The sequence below is a fragment of the Leishmania braziliensis genome, chromosome 3, assembly GCF_000002845.2.
Source record: "Leishmania braziliensis MHOM/BR/75/M2904 complete genome, chromosome 3".
Taxonomy (NCBI): domain Eukaryota; phylum Euglenozoa; class Kinetoplastea; order Trypanosomatida; family Trypanosomatidae; genus Leishmania; species Leishmania braziliensis.
In genome coordinates, this window is record NC_009296.2 from 135,537 (window position 1) to 148,312 (window position 12,776).

Sequence of the window (12,776 nt, forward strand, 5' to 3'; positions counted from 1 at the left end):
TCGGGCACGCCCTGGGTCGCGTCAGCTACGGAGAGCTCTGGTGGCGAGCGAATGGACTCTGCAGACCCATTCGCAGGCGGCGCTGACGACGAGACCTCTCGACGCGGCACTAGAACCACACGAGTCGTGCGCAAACCGGACACCGCAAGCCACGCCGAACAACCTGCAGAAGAGCGTCGCAGCGCGTTCGAGCTGAGTCGCTGCATGGTGCGCCTTTCTGCTCAGCGGCAAGTGGGACACTGCGCTGCCTTGAGGTCCTCCACATATGAAAAAGGGAATGAGTCCCGGATGAGAGAGCACCGAAAAGAGCAAAAAAGTGTCAACGAGTGAAACACACCGTGCGCACAGCTGCACACGGAAGCAAACGAGTTGATCTTCGCAGCTGCGCAATGTGGCTTGGCAAGTGGCACTGGGTGACCAGTCGAACAGGGAGAGCGCCAACACCCTACACATCAAAGGAGAGAAAGTTAAAGCCCCGGCAGAAGTACCAAGTCACTCATAAAGAGGAAGGGACGGAGAACGAGAGAAGAATGGGGAGACAAAGTAAATGATAACAAGTGTGAGCATCCCCCCCCCATCCCCACGCGCGCGCGCACACACACACTTGCCTTTTATATTCATCGTTCTCTGGGTGGTAGAGGGGCTGGAGATGCGAAGAGGGAGGGAGTGTTCAACGGAGATGATGAGGGCGGCGTGTATATGCGTGTGCATGTGTGTCCCCGAGAAGGGGCGCCCGCTCTAACACCGTCTTGCTCAGTTTCCCGTGAATGCGGCCGTGCGCCCTCGGAGTTTCTCTCCTCGACAGCACTGACGTGCTCGTTGGCCGCCATCGCCGCCGCCTCTCTCCCTTTGTCTTCACCGAAGGTGAAGCAATACACACACACACACGCGAGCGCGCGCGCAGGAAAAGGGCGAAGGGCTAAACAACAAATTTTTGATTAAGCTCGCAGGAAAAATGTTGAAAACGAGAAAGAGCGCGAGACAAACGAACGGGGCGGCTTTCCCCCACCCACCCGCCTCGATTCCCCTCCCCCCCCCCCCCCTCTCTCTCTCCGTGTGCGTGTGTGTGACGGGAAGGGGGGAGGGGGGAGATGCGCAAAGACACACGCGCACACGATGACTGGCGCTAAGTCCAAGCGGTTGCGTGTTGCTAGTGGTGGGAGTGAGTGGACAACCGCAACCTCGAGAGCAGCCCCGGAGGAGGCGTAATCGCTACGCCTTCCCCTCCTCTCTCTCTCTGGGTGTTCATCTCGGTCTTCCAGACTTCCTCCCGCTACTCCTCCACCAAGGTGTGATGCTCATCCATGCAATCTATCTTCTTCCTCTCCTTGCCTGGCCCTCTCTCTCTTTCCCATGCACCACCCATCCACAAAATACCGATTCACTTGCTCGCACACACCCGGCAGCAGCTGCAGGCCTTCCCTCCCTCCCTCCCTCCTCTTCGCTCTCGTCTCTTCGGCTGTGAGGCTGCACTCCTAGAGCACACACACACACACACACGCACACAGCCAAAGCTTGCAAGAGCAATGGAGAATCACGCCTCGGCGTCCATGTACATCCCTTCATCGAAGGTGCTGGCCCGCTTGCAGCGACATGCAGCAGCGATGGGGCAGTCGAAGAGCAAAATCGTCAGTGACAGCAGCAGTTCAGTACTCAGTGCAGATCACGTGACACTGAGATCCACGAGCAGCAACACGCTCGGTGCTCTTCACGACACGGCGCCAATGGACACGCTCGCCGCGCTGTCAGACTCGCCAACCAAGACGACTGAGGCAGCAACGCTCGTCGAGAAATGCGCGGCTGTACTAAAGTCGTCTGGCGCGGGTGGAAGCTGTACGTCTGCCCACGGCGCCTCCTCTGGCGCCAGCAGCCTTGCCTCACACGACCACCCAATAGGTGCGTCGCCGCCGTCGGAGAGCGCCACCAGCGGGGCGGCTCTGGTCGTCCACAACGCAGCCCCCGACGCCGCAACGCCACCATCGCTGGCGCCATCGGCAACGCCACCGAACACATTCAAGTCGCCCGCAGCGTCTCGGGCCTTTTCGCCCCAGATTCCCGGCAGCAACACCAGTGGCAGTCGCGCCACTGTGGGTGCTCCCACCTCTGCTGAGGCCTGCGGAGCAGCGTCACGGGTGTTGTCTGCGCCCGGGGCAATACTTTCATCGCCAGTGCTCCCACCGTCAGCGTCGTTGCCACCATCATCCGCGTGGCTCCTGCCCCAGGAGGATGTGACGTACATTTTCTCCTCCTTGACGTGGAATGTGGAGCTGCTGCGGTTGCTACTCCCGCACGCACCGTGCCCACTGCGCCTGCCAGACGCCGAATCCCCTGCGGAGGTGCCACCCTCCATAGACAGAGAACGCGCGGCAGCGGCAGTGATAGCGCCGACTGCCACCCTCGCCACACCCACATCACGTAGCAGCGATATGAACGAAGAGGAAGTGGACGCAGAAGCACAGCAAGAGGGCTTGTCGGTGAAGTTCCTCGACAAGAACAAGACTGAGGGTGCGGCTACGGCCGTTGGAGCATCTTCAACTGGCACCCTGCAGCCTGCGCAGGCTGACCAGCGCAGCGATGCATCGAACATCATGCCGAAGATGGAAGCAAGCGCTGGAGATCAGCAAGCGAAAGAACGTACGCGCCAAAGCACTGCTGCCACTGCGACTGGCGTCGCCCCCGACCCGCGGTCCCCGCCGCCGACGTTGGCGCGCGTAACGAACGTCACGGTAGTCGGTACGTCAGCTGCCCTCTCCACTGTGCCGCTCACCTGGTCGCAATACCTGTTTCGCGGAGCTGGCGGCGGCGTCAGAGCAGTGGCAGGGGCTCAGCGTGGCGGCGCAGCTCCTGTGCAGGGAGCTAGCAGTACTCTTCCACACAGCCAGAGCGACGGGGCGCTAGCGCGCGAACCGAAAACTACTGCCGGGCCACCAGCAGGTTTGACAGCGGCACCCCAGTCCTCCGTATCTTCCTCGATCTTCCACGCACAGTATCTACCCTCGCTGGAGGAGTTTCAGCGTAAGTTGGAGGAGCATAAGCACCGGCAGCACCTTCGCCAGCAGCAGCAGCAGCAGCCACCGACCTTGTCAGCCACCCGCCTTCAGCAGCACCTCCAGCAGCAGCAGCAGCAGCAGCAGCAGCCATCCCAGTCCCGCCATCGCTGCCGTCGCGCAGCGACGAACAAGACGTTCTTTTACTCGCCGACGCCGTCTGTCATATCCCTTGCCACTACCGCCGCGACAACAACCGTTAGCGCGAACCCTGCACATGAATATTCTGAGGAAGAGCAGCAGCAGCAGCAGCGTCAGCTCTCGTACAGTGGCGCGACGGCGACATCGCCGAGAAGCCCGCCAGTGCTGACGGCAGCGCGCGGCAACAGCGCAGCAGCCTTCTCGGGCGTGTGCTCATCGTCGTCGTCGCCACCCTCTCCTCCGTCGTCCTCCCCCGCGTCGCAGACGCGTCGCCACATTCACCAGTCTCACCACCTGCTTGACGGTAATAGGATTCCCCTGCGCCGCTGCACCTCCTCCACCTCCTCCCTCGACCACCTTGGCGGCGACGATGAGGAGGCAGAGCCTGGAGTCGGTGCCACCGCAGTGATATCTCAGATGTTGTACTCCACTCCTCACTCATCGCGTCCGTCCCCTTCGCAGCCGCCACACCCCTCGGTGATGATGCGGCGAGCCGCCGATCGGCTGTGTGCGTCCATCATGCACTCATCGGCACGAGCGAAGTCGCCACTGCTGCTGCTGCGTACCCACGATGTTGGCACCAACCGCGGCAGCAGGGCAAGCTCCGGCGCAGCCGCGCGTGAGGACGGCGATGGTAACGAGAGGGGTGAGGAAGACGAGGAGTGGACTTCGAGCCGCCATGGCACCAACGGCAGCGGCGGCGGCGTCTGGCCATCGAGCTCCTGTCCGGCTTCACCGACAGTTAGCATCAGCGCCATGTCCTTCAGTCGTGTGTGGTCGAGAACCGTGAGCGGACGCGCGACCCCGCGCACTACCCTTGCCACCGGCGTCGGCAGCGGCTGCAGCTACGCCTCGCCGTACTCGACCACCAAAGGCGGCAGGAATGCACGCCGCAGGCGCAAGGCCATGTGCACACGCAGGCGGCGCACAATGCGTGTCTACATGCCTAGCATCACGGAGGGGCCAAAGGCCGCGAGCCTGTACACCGCACCGACCGCGGAGGCACAGGAGCTGCTGCTGCTGCTGCAGCACCGCGCAGCGTCGTCGTCGTTGACTTCCGGTGTAACGGGGAGGTCCATGGATGGACACGGCGCGAGCACCACCAGCACCGTCTTCTCTATGCCATCCACGCCTCGAACGTACTCGATGGTGGCTGGAGCGCGTGTACCAGCATTGCCAGTAGCGACTACGTCAACGACGCCCCCAGTCCTGCAGCCGAGCGGCGTCGCTGCCCGTCCCCGCCCGAGCACGTTTGCAGAGGCAGCACGCGCAAGGAGTGGCAGTGGCAGCAGCAACGGCACCTCTGCCGGCGTGGTGGCGTCAGGACAGCAGCAGCAGCAGCGCAGTCTCGCAAACTCCAGCGTCACGCCCTCCATGGCACCCCGAAGCCCCGGAGAAGCAGAGCGGACACCGTACTTCTTGACCCCATCGCACTCCAGGTGCGCCCTAACACCACCGGCCCCCGCTCTCACCGCGGGCACGAGCTTCACTCGTCTTCCTTCACCACAGGCAATCGTGAGTGAGGCCGATAGCAGCACCGTCCGAGCTGCCGATGGTTCTCCAGCCTCCGCTGTGCAAGAGCAGAACCCGCATCCGTCCCGACCGACCCCACTGCTCTCCGCGCCACGTGCCTTTCACTGCTCCCTTTCCCCCCTAGTGCTGGGCGCCGGGTCGGAGGAGGTGCACCCCTTCGGCGGCAGCGCTGCATCCTCGCCGCAAAGCCACGAAGCCGCCACGGATTCCTCTAGTGCATCCTGGTCAGGCGTGGTGCCAGCCCCACCACCGGAAGCAGCTGCAGTGCCGACGTCAAGGTCCTTTACTCCTGCTGGTAGCAGCGGCGGTGGCGAAGCTGGCGACGTCGGCAATCAGGCCGGCGTAGCTGGCCGGGCTGATGTTCCAAGAGACATTCGGACAGACAGATCAGCAGAGACGCATCACCTTCAGTCGAGTACACCGGTATCTTCAGCCGGGCCTGCGACGCCTGTGGAGCTTCCGCAGTGGGTGCGGGAGCGGCCGCTGTCCGCTCTGTACTATCAGCCGTGGGGACTGGAGCTACTGGCACGCTACGAGGCGGCACGGCACGACCAACAGCTGATGAGAGCGCGAATAGCTCGTCGTGTGAGACCGGGTGTAGGCAGCAACACGACCGCAGCAACTTCTGCCGTATCAGAGGTCGGTGTTAGCGGGAACGAGAATAAGCCGCCAAGCTCAGCTGCATCGATGCACAACAGCAGCGTCACGTCGCTCTCTAGCATGTCCTCCCCCTCCGCTCCCATCTCGTCCTCATACATGACGTCGACGACTGCTGCAACGACGGCCGCACAGCATGCGCCTGTGCTGTCGCGCTCCTCACTCGGTACAAGTCGTGGCGGCTGCGCCCACACAGTAATTGCGACGGGTGCCGGAGGGCCGTCACCAACGCCATCCCCCAGCACTCCTAGCATCTCCTGGGCAGCGGCACTTCGTCAACCACAGCGCACGTACCTCACCTGCAGCAGCAACAACAGCAGCAGCAGCGGAGGCGGGTTCGGCTTGACCACAGCGACAACGGAGGCGAGCAAGATTACCGCAACGACAACCATGAACAATTGCACCACCACCACCACAACAACAACAACAGCAACGGCAGCCGTGACGCTCTTGCAGCAGCATCCACTGCGGCGGTCACCAGCGGTAGTGCCTGAGTGGCCACCAGAGCTCTCAGCTGCGGAGGAGAGGGATGCCTGGGAGGAGGCGTACTACTTTGGCAGAGTCGCTGCGCCGTCATCACCCTCACTGCCGCAGTCGCAGCCGCAGCGACAACAACTCCCGGCGAGTCATTCGACGACGAAACTACTCAGCCGTATGCTGAAAGACACCAAGCTGGGACAAGCAGAAGGCGAGAATGCGTCAACGACGGCAGATTTAGCTGGCTGTATGGCCGGGTCCTCTGGTCAGGTGGGAGGCAGGGTCAGCAGCAGTCGTGTGCCGAGCACGGCGGCGGCCTCGGCAGCGGTGCTTATGCGGCAACAGTGGTGGCTCAACAAGGAAATACAGCCTCCGACACTGTACCTGAGTCGGCAGCGGCGCACGTCGCGTCGTCGCTCTCGGGCGGCGTATCCCAGCGACACGTTCCGCAGCAGCGCCGCTCGTCGCGCCGGCGCCACCTCAGCTGCTGCGGAGCTCTTTCACAAGCGTAAGGACGCCCATTTAAGGGCGACGATCGACGCGACCGCCGTTGCACCGACTTGCGTGGAAGCAGTGGGAGAAGCGGCGCCTGTGTCCAACGCAGCGGTAGACCCGCCTGCCGGCAGCAGCTCTACCTTCACATCTTCTGCGGCCAGAGGTGACCTGACGCTGTACAACGACAGCTACCCGCGCAAGAAGGCCGCACAGCTGTTCTACCCGGTGGCCTCCCTGCACAGCGGAGGGACACCGCCGCTGCCGCCGGCGCCGCCACACTTTTTCGACTCCGACCATCGCACCCACAGCGAGGGCACTGGCACGAGCAGAGCTGCGGCCGCCCTGCTGCCGGTGTCTGCATTAGGGGACACTGATGCAATGGAGCGAGGCGGTGACATTGCCGACGCACAGCAGCAGCAGCAGCAGCAGCAGGAGGTGGAGGAGGAGGAGGGCATTGAGGTGGGCAGCAGCGCTGCAGGCGGGCAGATAACGATTGAGACAAGTGCAGCACTGCAAGAAGGCAATGCCGTCGAGCAGGTGGTCGAGAACGACGGCGCAGAGTTGGACGCGGCTGGGTTAGGATTCGGATGGCGCCCACCGAATCGGTTGTCGACTGACGATCCCCACCGTGCCGGCAGCGACTTGGTGAGTGGGGTAGAGTCGGACGCGGCTGCGTCACGGCCACGTGATGATGTGGACGTCATCTTCTTCCTTCAGAAGTTCATCCGTGCGGCGCTGATCGTCTTCATTGCGCAGGTGCGCCTGCGACAGCTGCAGAAACAGCGGGAACGTGAACTGCAAGCCGACTCCCTCCACAGCGCGACGTGTCCTGCAGGGGCCTACCAACTGGACCCGCAAGCTCAGGGGCAGTGGATGAGACTCAAAGGCCGACACGGTGGTCACCCCAGCCGTGGTGAGCCACCGGCGGCAGCAGCAGCAGCGGAGGGGTCTGAGGAAGGGGGGCTGTCGAAGCTGGAGCGGTGCGCCTTAAGCTTTGTGCGCCGCTACATGGCAGACTACCGGCACATGATCACCGCGTACGTCATGCGCGACGACCGCGAGGTAGCGCGGCGCTCAGCGCAGGCAATCTTCTCCCCTCCTCGATCCGCTGCTTCGGCTCTGTCCACGTTGCTGTCGTCGGCGGACACTTTGACCGGCACTACACCAGGAGCGACGGACAGAACATCCAGCCCAACGCCCGATCCCCTGTTCCAGCAAGACGTTCTCGCACGGTGCCTGAACGCGGCTCGCGTGACAACAGCGTACGAGGAGGCTGTTAGAGCGGCGACGTGTGACTTGCCCTGTAGCGCAGATGAGAACCCGCCGGCGACGCCGCTCGACGACGTGGAGTCACTTCGCACGGCGCAGGTGTACATCAGTGGTAAGGACGCGGCGTGGCAACCACTGCTGATGGAGCTACTGCAGGTGAGTCGCATCGTGCAATGCTACAGCGACGGGCCGGCTGTCACGGCACCGGCGGCATCTGTAACGACACCACAACAGCTTCTGCTGGAAAATCTAGAGAAATTCTTGGCCCAGCCGACACTGCCGCTGCTTCGTCATGCTGGGCCTGACCCAGCTGTAACTGCACAGGCGCTAGCGACAACTCTGGCAAGACCTGCTGCTGCCTCTACAGGCACCATCACAGCGGCGTCGAGCTCTCTTGCATCTGGCATGCGCACGACGACGACTCCGTCGCTCACACCGGTGCAGGAGGCAGCAGCTGCGCTGATGGTAGAGGAAAGCGACGCCTTCCGGAGCTACCTTCTCTCCGGCTATCTGAGAAACAAAGCCGCCGGCGATAGCACCGCCTCTGCCGCCACGACAGAGACAACGACGTTGCGTCACAGCCAGAGTGCGCCGACGCTGTCAGCCAGGGCAACGCAGCCGCGGCAGCAGCCACTCTTGTCCTCCACCGCAGCGATGCCCTCTTGCCCAGTAACATGTGCGATGAGCCAGCAGCCGGAGTCGCCGAGTCTGCTCTTCAGCACGAGTTCGCTGCTGCAGCCCTTGGTGTGGTACCCGTACGCTCACATGCCAGGCACCGCAAACCCCTACGCTGAAGGCACGGACCCCAGCACTACTCGCATAACCCCAGCCCAGGCCGCCACCGCGTCCTCCATGACGCTCTATGTGACGATGCTGCCGCTGAGCGGGAAGCTGCTGTGGCGGTGGGTCGTGCCCGCTGAGGACACAGACAACTTCAACCTCTCCGTCTTCTTCCAGTCGTCGCTTTTCTCCTTTATGCAAGGCGGCCCATTGCCGATGCCGTCCGCCGCACCCGCACCCGGGGAATGGACTGCGGCCGCCACAGCAGCAGCAGCAGCAGTTGGCGCGGCTGGATTCGTTCCCACACCGATGACGGTGTTCACGGCACCACCACCGTCACCGCACCCCTCGTTGACGTGGCCACCAGCTCTAGCCGCTCGCATCGACACGCAGCTACGCAGCGATGCCTTCATCAGCGCATGGGGTGAAGTGCCACCGCCATGCATGTGCGGCACTGCGGCGACAGTGGATGGGACAAGCCATCGGCTCTGTGCGGGTGGGTGGGGTGAACTGCCGGAGGTGACGCTCGTGCACTGCTCTGCCGGCATGCACCGCTCGTGTGGTATTCTGATAGCATTTCTGCTCTGGCTGCTATACCAGTGCCGGCAGGTACTGCGCACAGAGCAGACTCTTGGTCTTCACCCACTGAGCGGTACGCGTGCCCCGGCACAACCACTGCATGCTGGCGCCGAAGCCGCTGACGATGCGGCACTGAAAGCACTTCTGCTTGACGGCAGGGACGCACTAGCACCCGCGGAAGCCTCCGCTGCGGATATGGACGCATCGTGGATGACGAGTTGCCTTCTTCAGCGCGCCATACGCCACGTCCACCAGCAACGCAGCATCGCGGTACCCATCCGCACGGTGCAGTGCCTGCTGCAGTCCTTTGCGAATGAGCTGCAGCTCACTTAGCGGCCCGCACGTGCGCCATCGCCATGGCGATGGGGGATAGAGGGAGAGCTGTCCAGCGAGGTGGAAGTGTACAGTGCCTGTGCGTGTGTGTGTGTGTGTGTGTGTGTGTGTGTGTGGATGTGTGTAGATGTGTGTGCGTGTGGATGTGCTACTCTGCATGAGTATGAGTGGATGTGCGTGTGGATGTGTGACTTCTCCCTCGCGCGCGCCTCACAAAGGCCAAGCATGCGCGCACCTCTTTGAGCTCCTCCCTCCTCCTCACTCTCCTCCCCTCCCTCCCCTCCCGCTCTCTCGCCATGCACATCTGTCGGACCACAGTGAGTCACCTGCTCCCACACTGAAGGTATAATAGAAAGCAAACATGGGCGACCGGGACGCATGCAGCCACCGTGACTCGCGTGCCGACCGCTACGGCGACAACGAGGCCACAGGCGGTGGCGGCCGGTACAACCGGGCGCGCTACCGCCGTGACGACGCCGATGACGATGGCTGCGATCCGTTCCGGCGTCCACCGCGGCAGCAGGGCGGCGACGAGGACTCTGGCAAGCACGACCTCCACGCCCGCCGGCTGCGCGGTCCACGCACCGAAGGCGGTGATGGCGGCTATGGCGCCCCGTGGCAGCAGCCGTTTCTTCCCTACATGCACCACGGTGGTGGGGCCGGTATGGACATCCCCTACCCCGAAATGATGATGCCGATGAACACCCAGCAGGGCTTCCACAGTAATGCTGGCGGAGGCAACTTTGCCCTTCCGTTCATGAGCGGCTGCGCCCCCGGCGTGATGCCGTTTGGCTTCAGCGGCGACCCGATCCCTAATGGCAACCAGAATGCCTGCGGTGGCGGAATGAGCTCCGATCAGCTACTCCACTTTCTCCTGCAGCAGCAGCAGCAGCAGCAGTCGGTGTCGTCCTCGTCCTCGTTGCCGCCACGGGAGCGCAACGAGGAGCTAGGCGACATGACGAGCGCGGGACCGAACTCGGCCCCCACGACAACACGAGTGCTGCCATCGGTGGACGAGTTCGTGCCAGTGGTGCCAAAGAGTCTCATGAACCTCGTCGTTGGGGGCGCCCCGGCCAGCGGTGATGGCGGCGTGGCAGCAGCAGGCTCGGCCTCGGCACCGCAGCAGCAATTCGGCAACGGACAAGGCGGGGCACTCGTTCTGTTGGAGGCGCCCAAGATCGGGCCGGATGCCGACCGCCGCGCGCGCGAGCAGCGTCGCGCACACGTATCCGGCTTCCCGCTCGGCACTACGCGCGAGGAGCTGGAAGATTATTTCCATGTGCTCCTGCCGGAGGTCCGTCGGCTACAGACGGAGCGCCAAATCCGCGAGCTCGCTGAGAGAACCGGGCTGATCAAGGAAGAAGGGGAGGAGGCGGTGCGGCACGTTCCGGCCACGGCAAATCTCGCGAGCATTGATGAAGTGAAGAGCCTCAGCGTGAATCCGGGAAGAGTCAAGTCTTTCAGCTTCATCGAGCTGCGGCTGGCGGACATGATCGACGAGCTGGTGGGCCAGAGTGCCGCCGACCCACACCGGTTTCTCTTCAACTCGTCGGTGGATGGCCAGACGTACCCGCTGATGATCCGACGGCCGCGCGATGCGGACCCGCTGACGGGGGTGGACGAGTCCAAGGTAGTCCTTGTTGGCTTTCCGCCCTCGATGCCAGAGGAGTCCATCAAGCCCGTCTTCGAGTCCTACGGCAAGCTGCTGAAGTTCGAGCTGCGCAACGGCTACGCGTACGGCGAGTTCGCCGAGCTGCGGGACGCCACGGACTTCCGCGCAGATGTGCACGGCGTCGTGTTGGGCAACAATATGGTCGTTGCCCTGCCGCTCTACGACTGGCTGAAGGCACTGCTGGTGCGTGAAGACATCGATGTTACGATCGAGGACGACGATCCGGTATCGGGCAAGTACGTCATGAAACAGGTGCGGGAGCGTCTGCCTGAGACGTCAGCGCTCGGTGGGGCTGGCGCGACCGGCGGCGTCGCGGGAGGGGACGCAGGGGCTGGCGGCAGCTCAGCACTCGTGGTCGTCTCCGAAGACCCAGAGGCGGCGTCGCTGCAGGTCATGCGGGAGCTACTGGACATGTCGTTCACTCTGCCCGACATGCTCGGTCGCTTTGCCGTCCTCTACCCTCATCTCCGCCCCTTGTATGCCAACTCGCAGCTCACCGTCTTCGCCACGCCGGTGCTCGTTCTGCTGAACCTCTTTGACGAGGAGGAGCTGGTGTACGACAGCAATTACTCCCAGCTGCTGGCAGATATCGAGGAGGAAGTGGAGAAGTACGGTCGCGTGAAGCGGCTTGTCGTGCCACGCCGCGAGGCCAGGCCGAAGCTACCCGAGGCACCGAAGCCCGGTGTCGACTACGACGAGGACGACGAGGCCGCCAAGGTGGCAGCCATGGCAGCCTACAGTGAGGCCAAGAAGAACTTCGGCACGGAGCTCGGGCGCTACATGACCAAGCAAACCCACCCCGTGTGGGGCGGCTACGGTCGTGTCTTTGTGGAGTACGAGACAGTGGACGAGGCGGCGGAGGCGCAGCAGCGGATCGCCGGCAAAATGTTCGGCGAGCGCACGGTCGTGACGTCCTTCCTCTTCCCTGACCTGTTGAAGGACACGAACGAGGAGGCGACGGAATCGGATGCACCGGATGAAGAGGGGGACGGAGCTGGCGGCGATGAGGCCAAGGAGGCGAAGGACGGAGAAGGCGACGGTGACGTCGCAGCAGCGGTCAAGACAGAGGGAGGAGAGAATGAGCCACATTCCTCCTCACAGACGCAGAACGCTGTAGAGGTAGTCGGTGATGCACTTGACGAGGTAGCAGCTAAAACGCCGTCGCTGCAGGCGGAGGACATGGACTGAGAGCATGGCAGCTGTCGCCCACAAGCGCACAGACATCTTCCCTCCCTCCCTCTCTCCCCCCCCCCTCTACTTGCTCAGCCTATCCGTGTATATGTTCGAGGGCTGGTGGTGATGATGTTGCAGCCCTCCACGCCCCCATCGGCGGCACCCATTCGAGAGGTCGGTTCATTATAGCAGCTGAGTCCGTGCCTGTGTGGGTGTAAGGGGGGGAGGGGGAGGGGATATGAGTGGGGTGGGGTGACTCGTTAGACGCCGACTAGGGGCGTGGCAAGGGTGCGCAGCGCACAGGTGAGCATAAAGCGGCGTCGGCTGTGTTGTCTAAAGAAGCCAAAATAAAGCAAAAAGAGGGGAGGCAAACACATCGGCACACGGTGCGTTGTGCCTTCCGACGGCGGTCTGTGTGTGCGTGTGCGTGGGGTATACGCCCCCTCCCCTTTCCTTCCCGCCCACCCCCTGAGGGCTAGAGGGAGAGGCAAAGGCAGGAAGACTTGAGCAACACGTATGTGCCTCGATACCTGTGCTTGCGGAATGGCAGCACCTCACCCACTTTGCCAGCCTCACTTCCTCGCGGACTCTCCTTCAGGGAAGGGGGGCGCGGGAACGAA

General features: G+C 63.1%; 2 protein-coding genes across 2 annotated transcripts; both read left to right on the plus strand.

Annotated features, from left to right (window-relative positions):
• Positions 1-2,426: 2,426 nt before the first annotated feature.
• On the plus strand, positions 2,427-9,311 carry LBRM_03_0420 (conserved hypothetical protein; the record flags this gene model as incomplete). The annotated part of the gene is made up of 1 exon (XM_001561582.1): positions 2,427-9,311. One exon carries the CDS (start codon positions 2,427-2,429, stop codon positions 9,309-9,311), a length of 6,885 nt encoding a protein of 2,294 aa, XP_001561632.1.
• Positions 9,312-9,672: 361 nt separating this feature from the next.
• Positions 9,673-12,171, plus strand: LBRM_03_0430 (conserved hypothetical protein; the record flags this gene model as incomplete). Its single annotated transcript, XM_001561583.1, has 1 exon — positions 9,673-12,171. One exon carries the CDS (start codon positions 9,673-9,675, stop codon positions 12,169-12,171), a length of 2,499 nt encoding a protein of 832 aa, XP_001561633.1.
• Between the last annotated feature and the right edge of the window lie 605 nt (positions 12,172-12,776).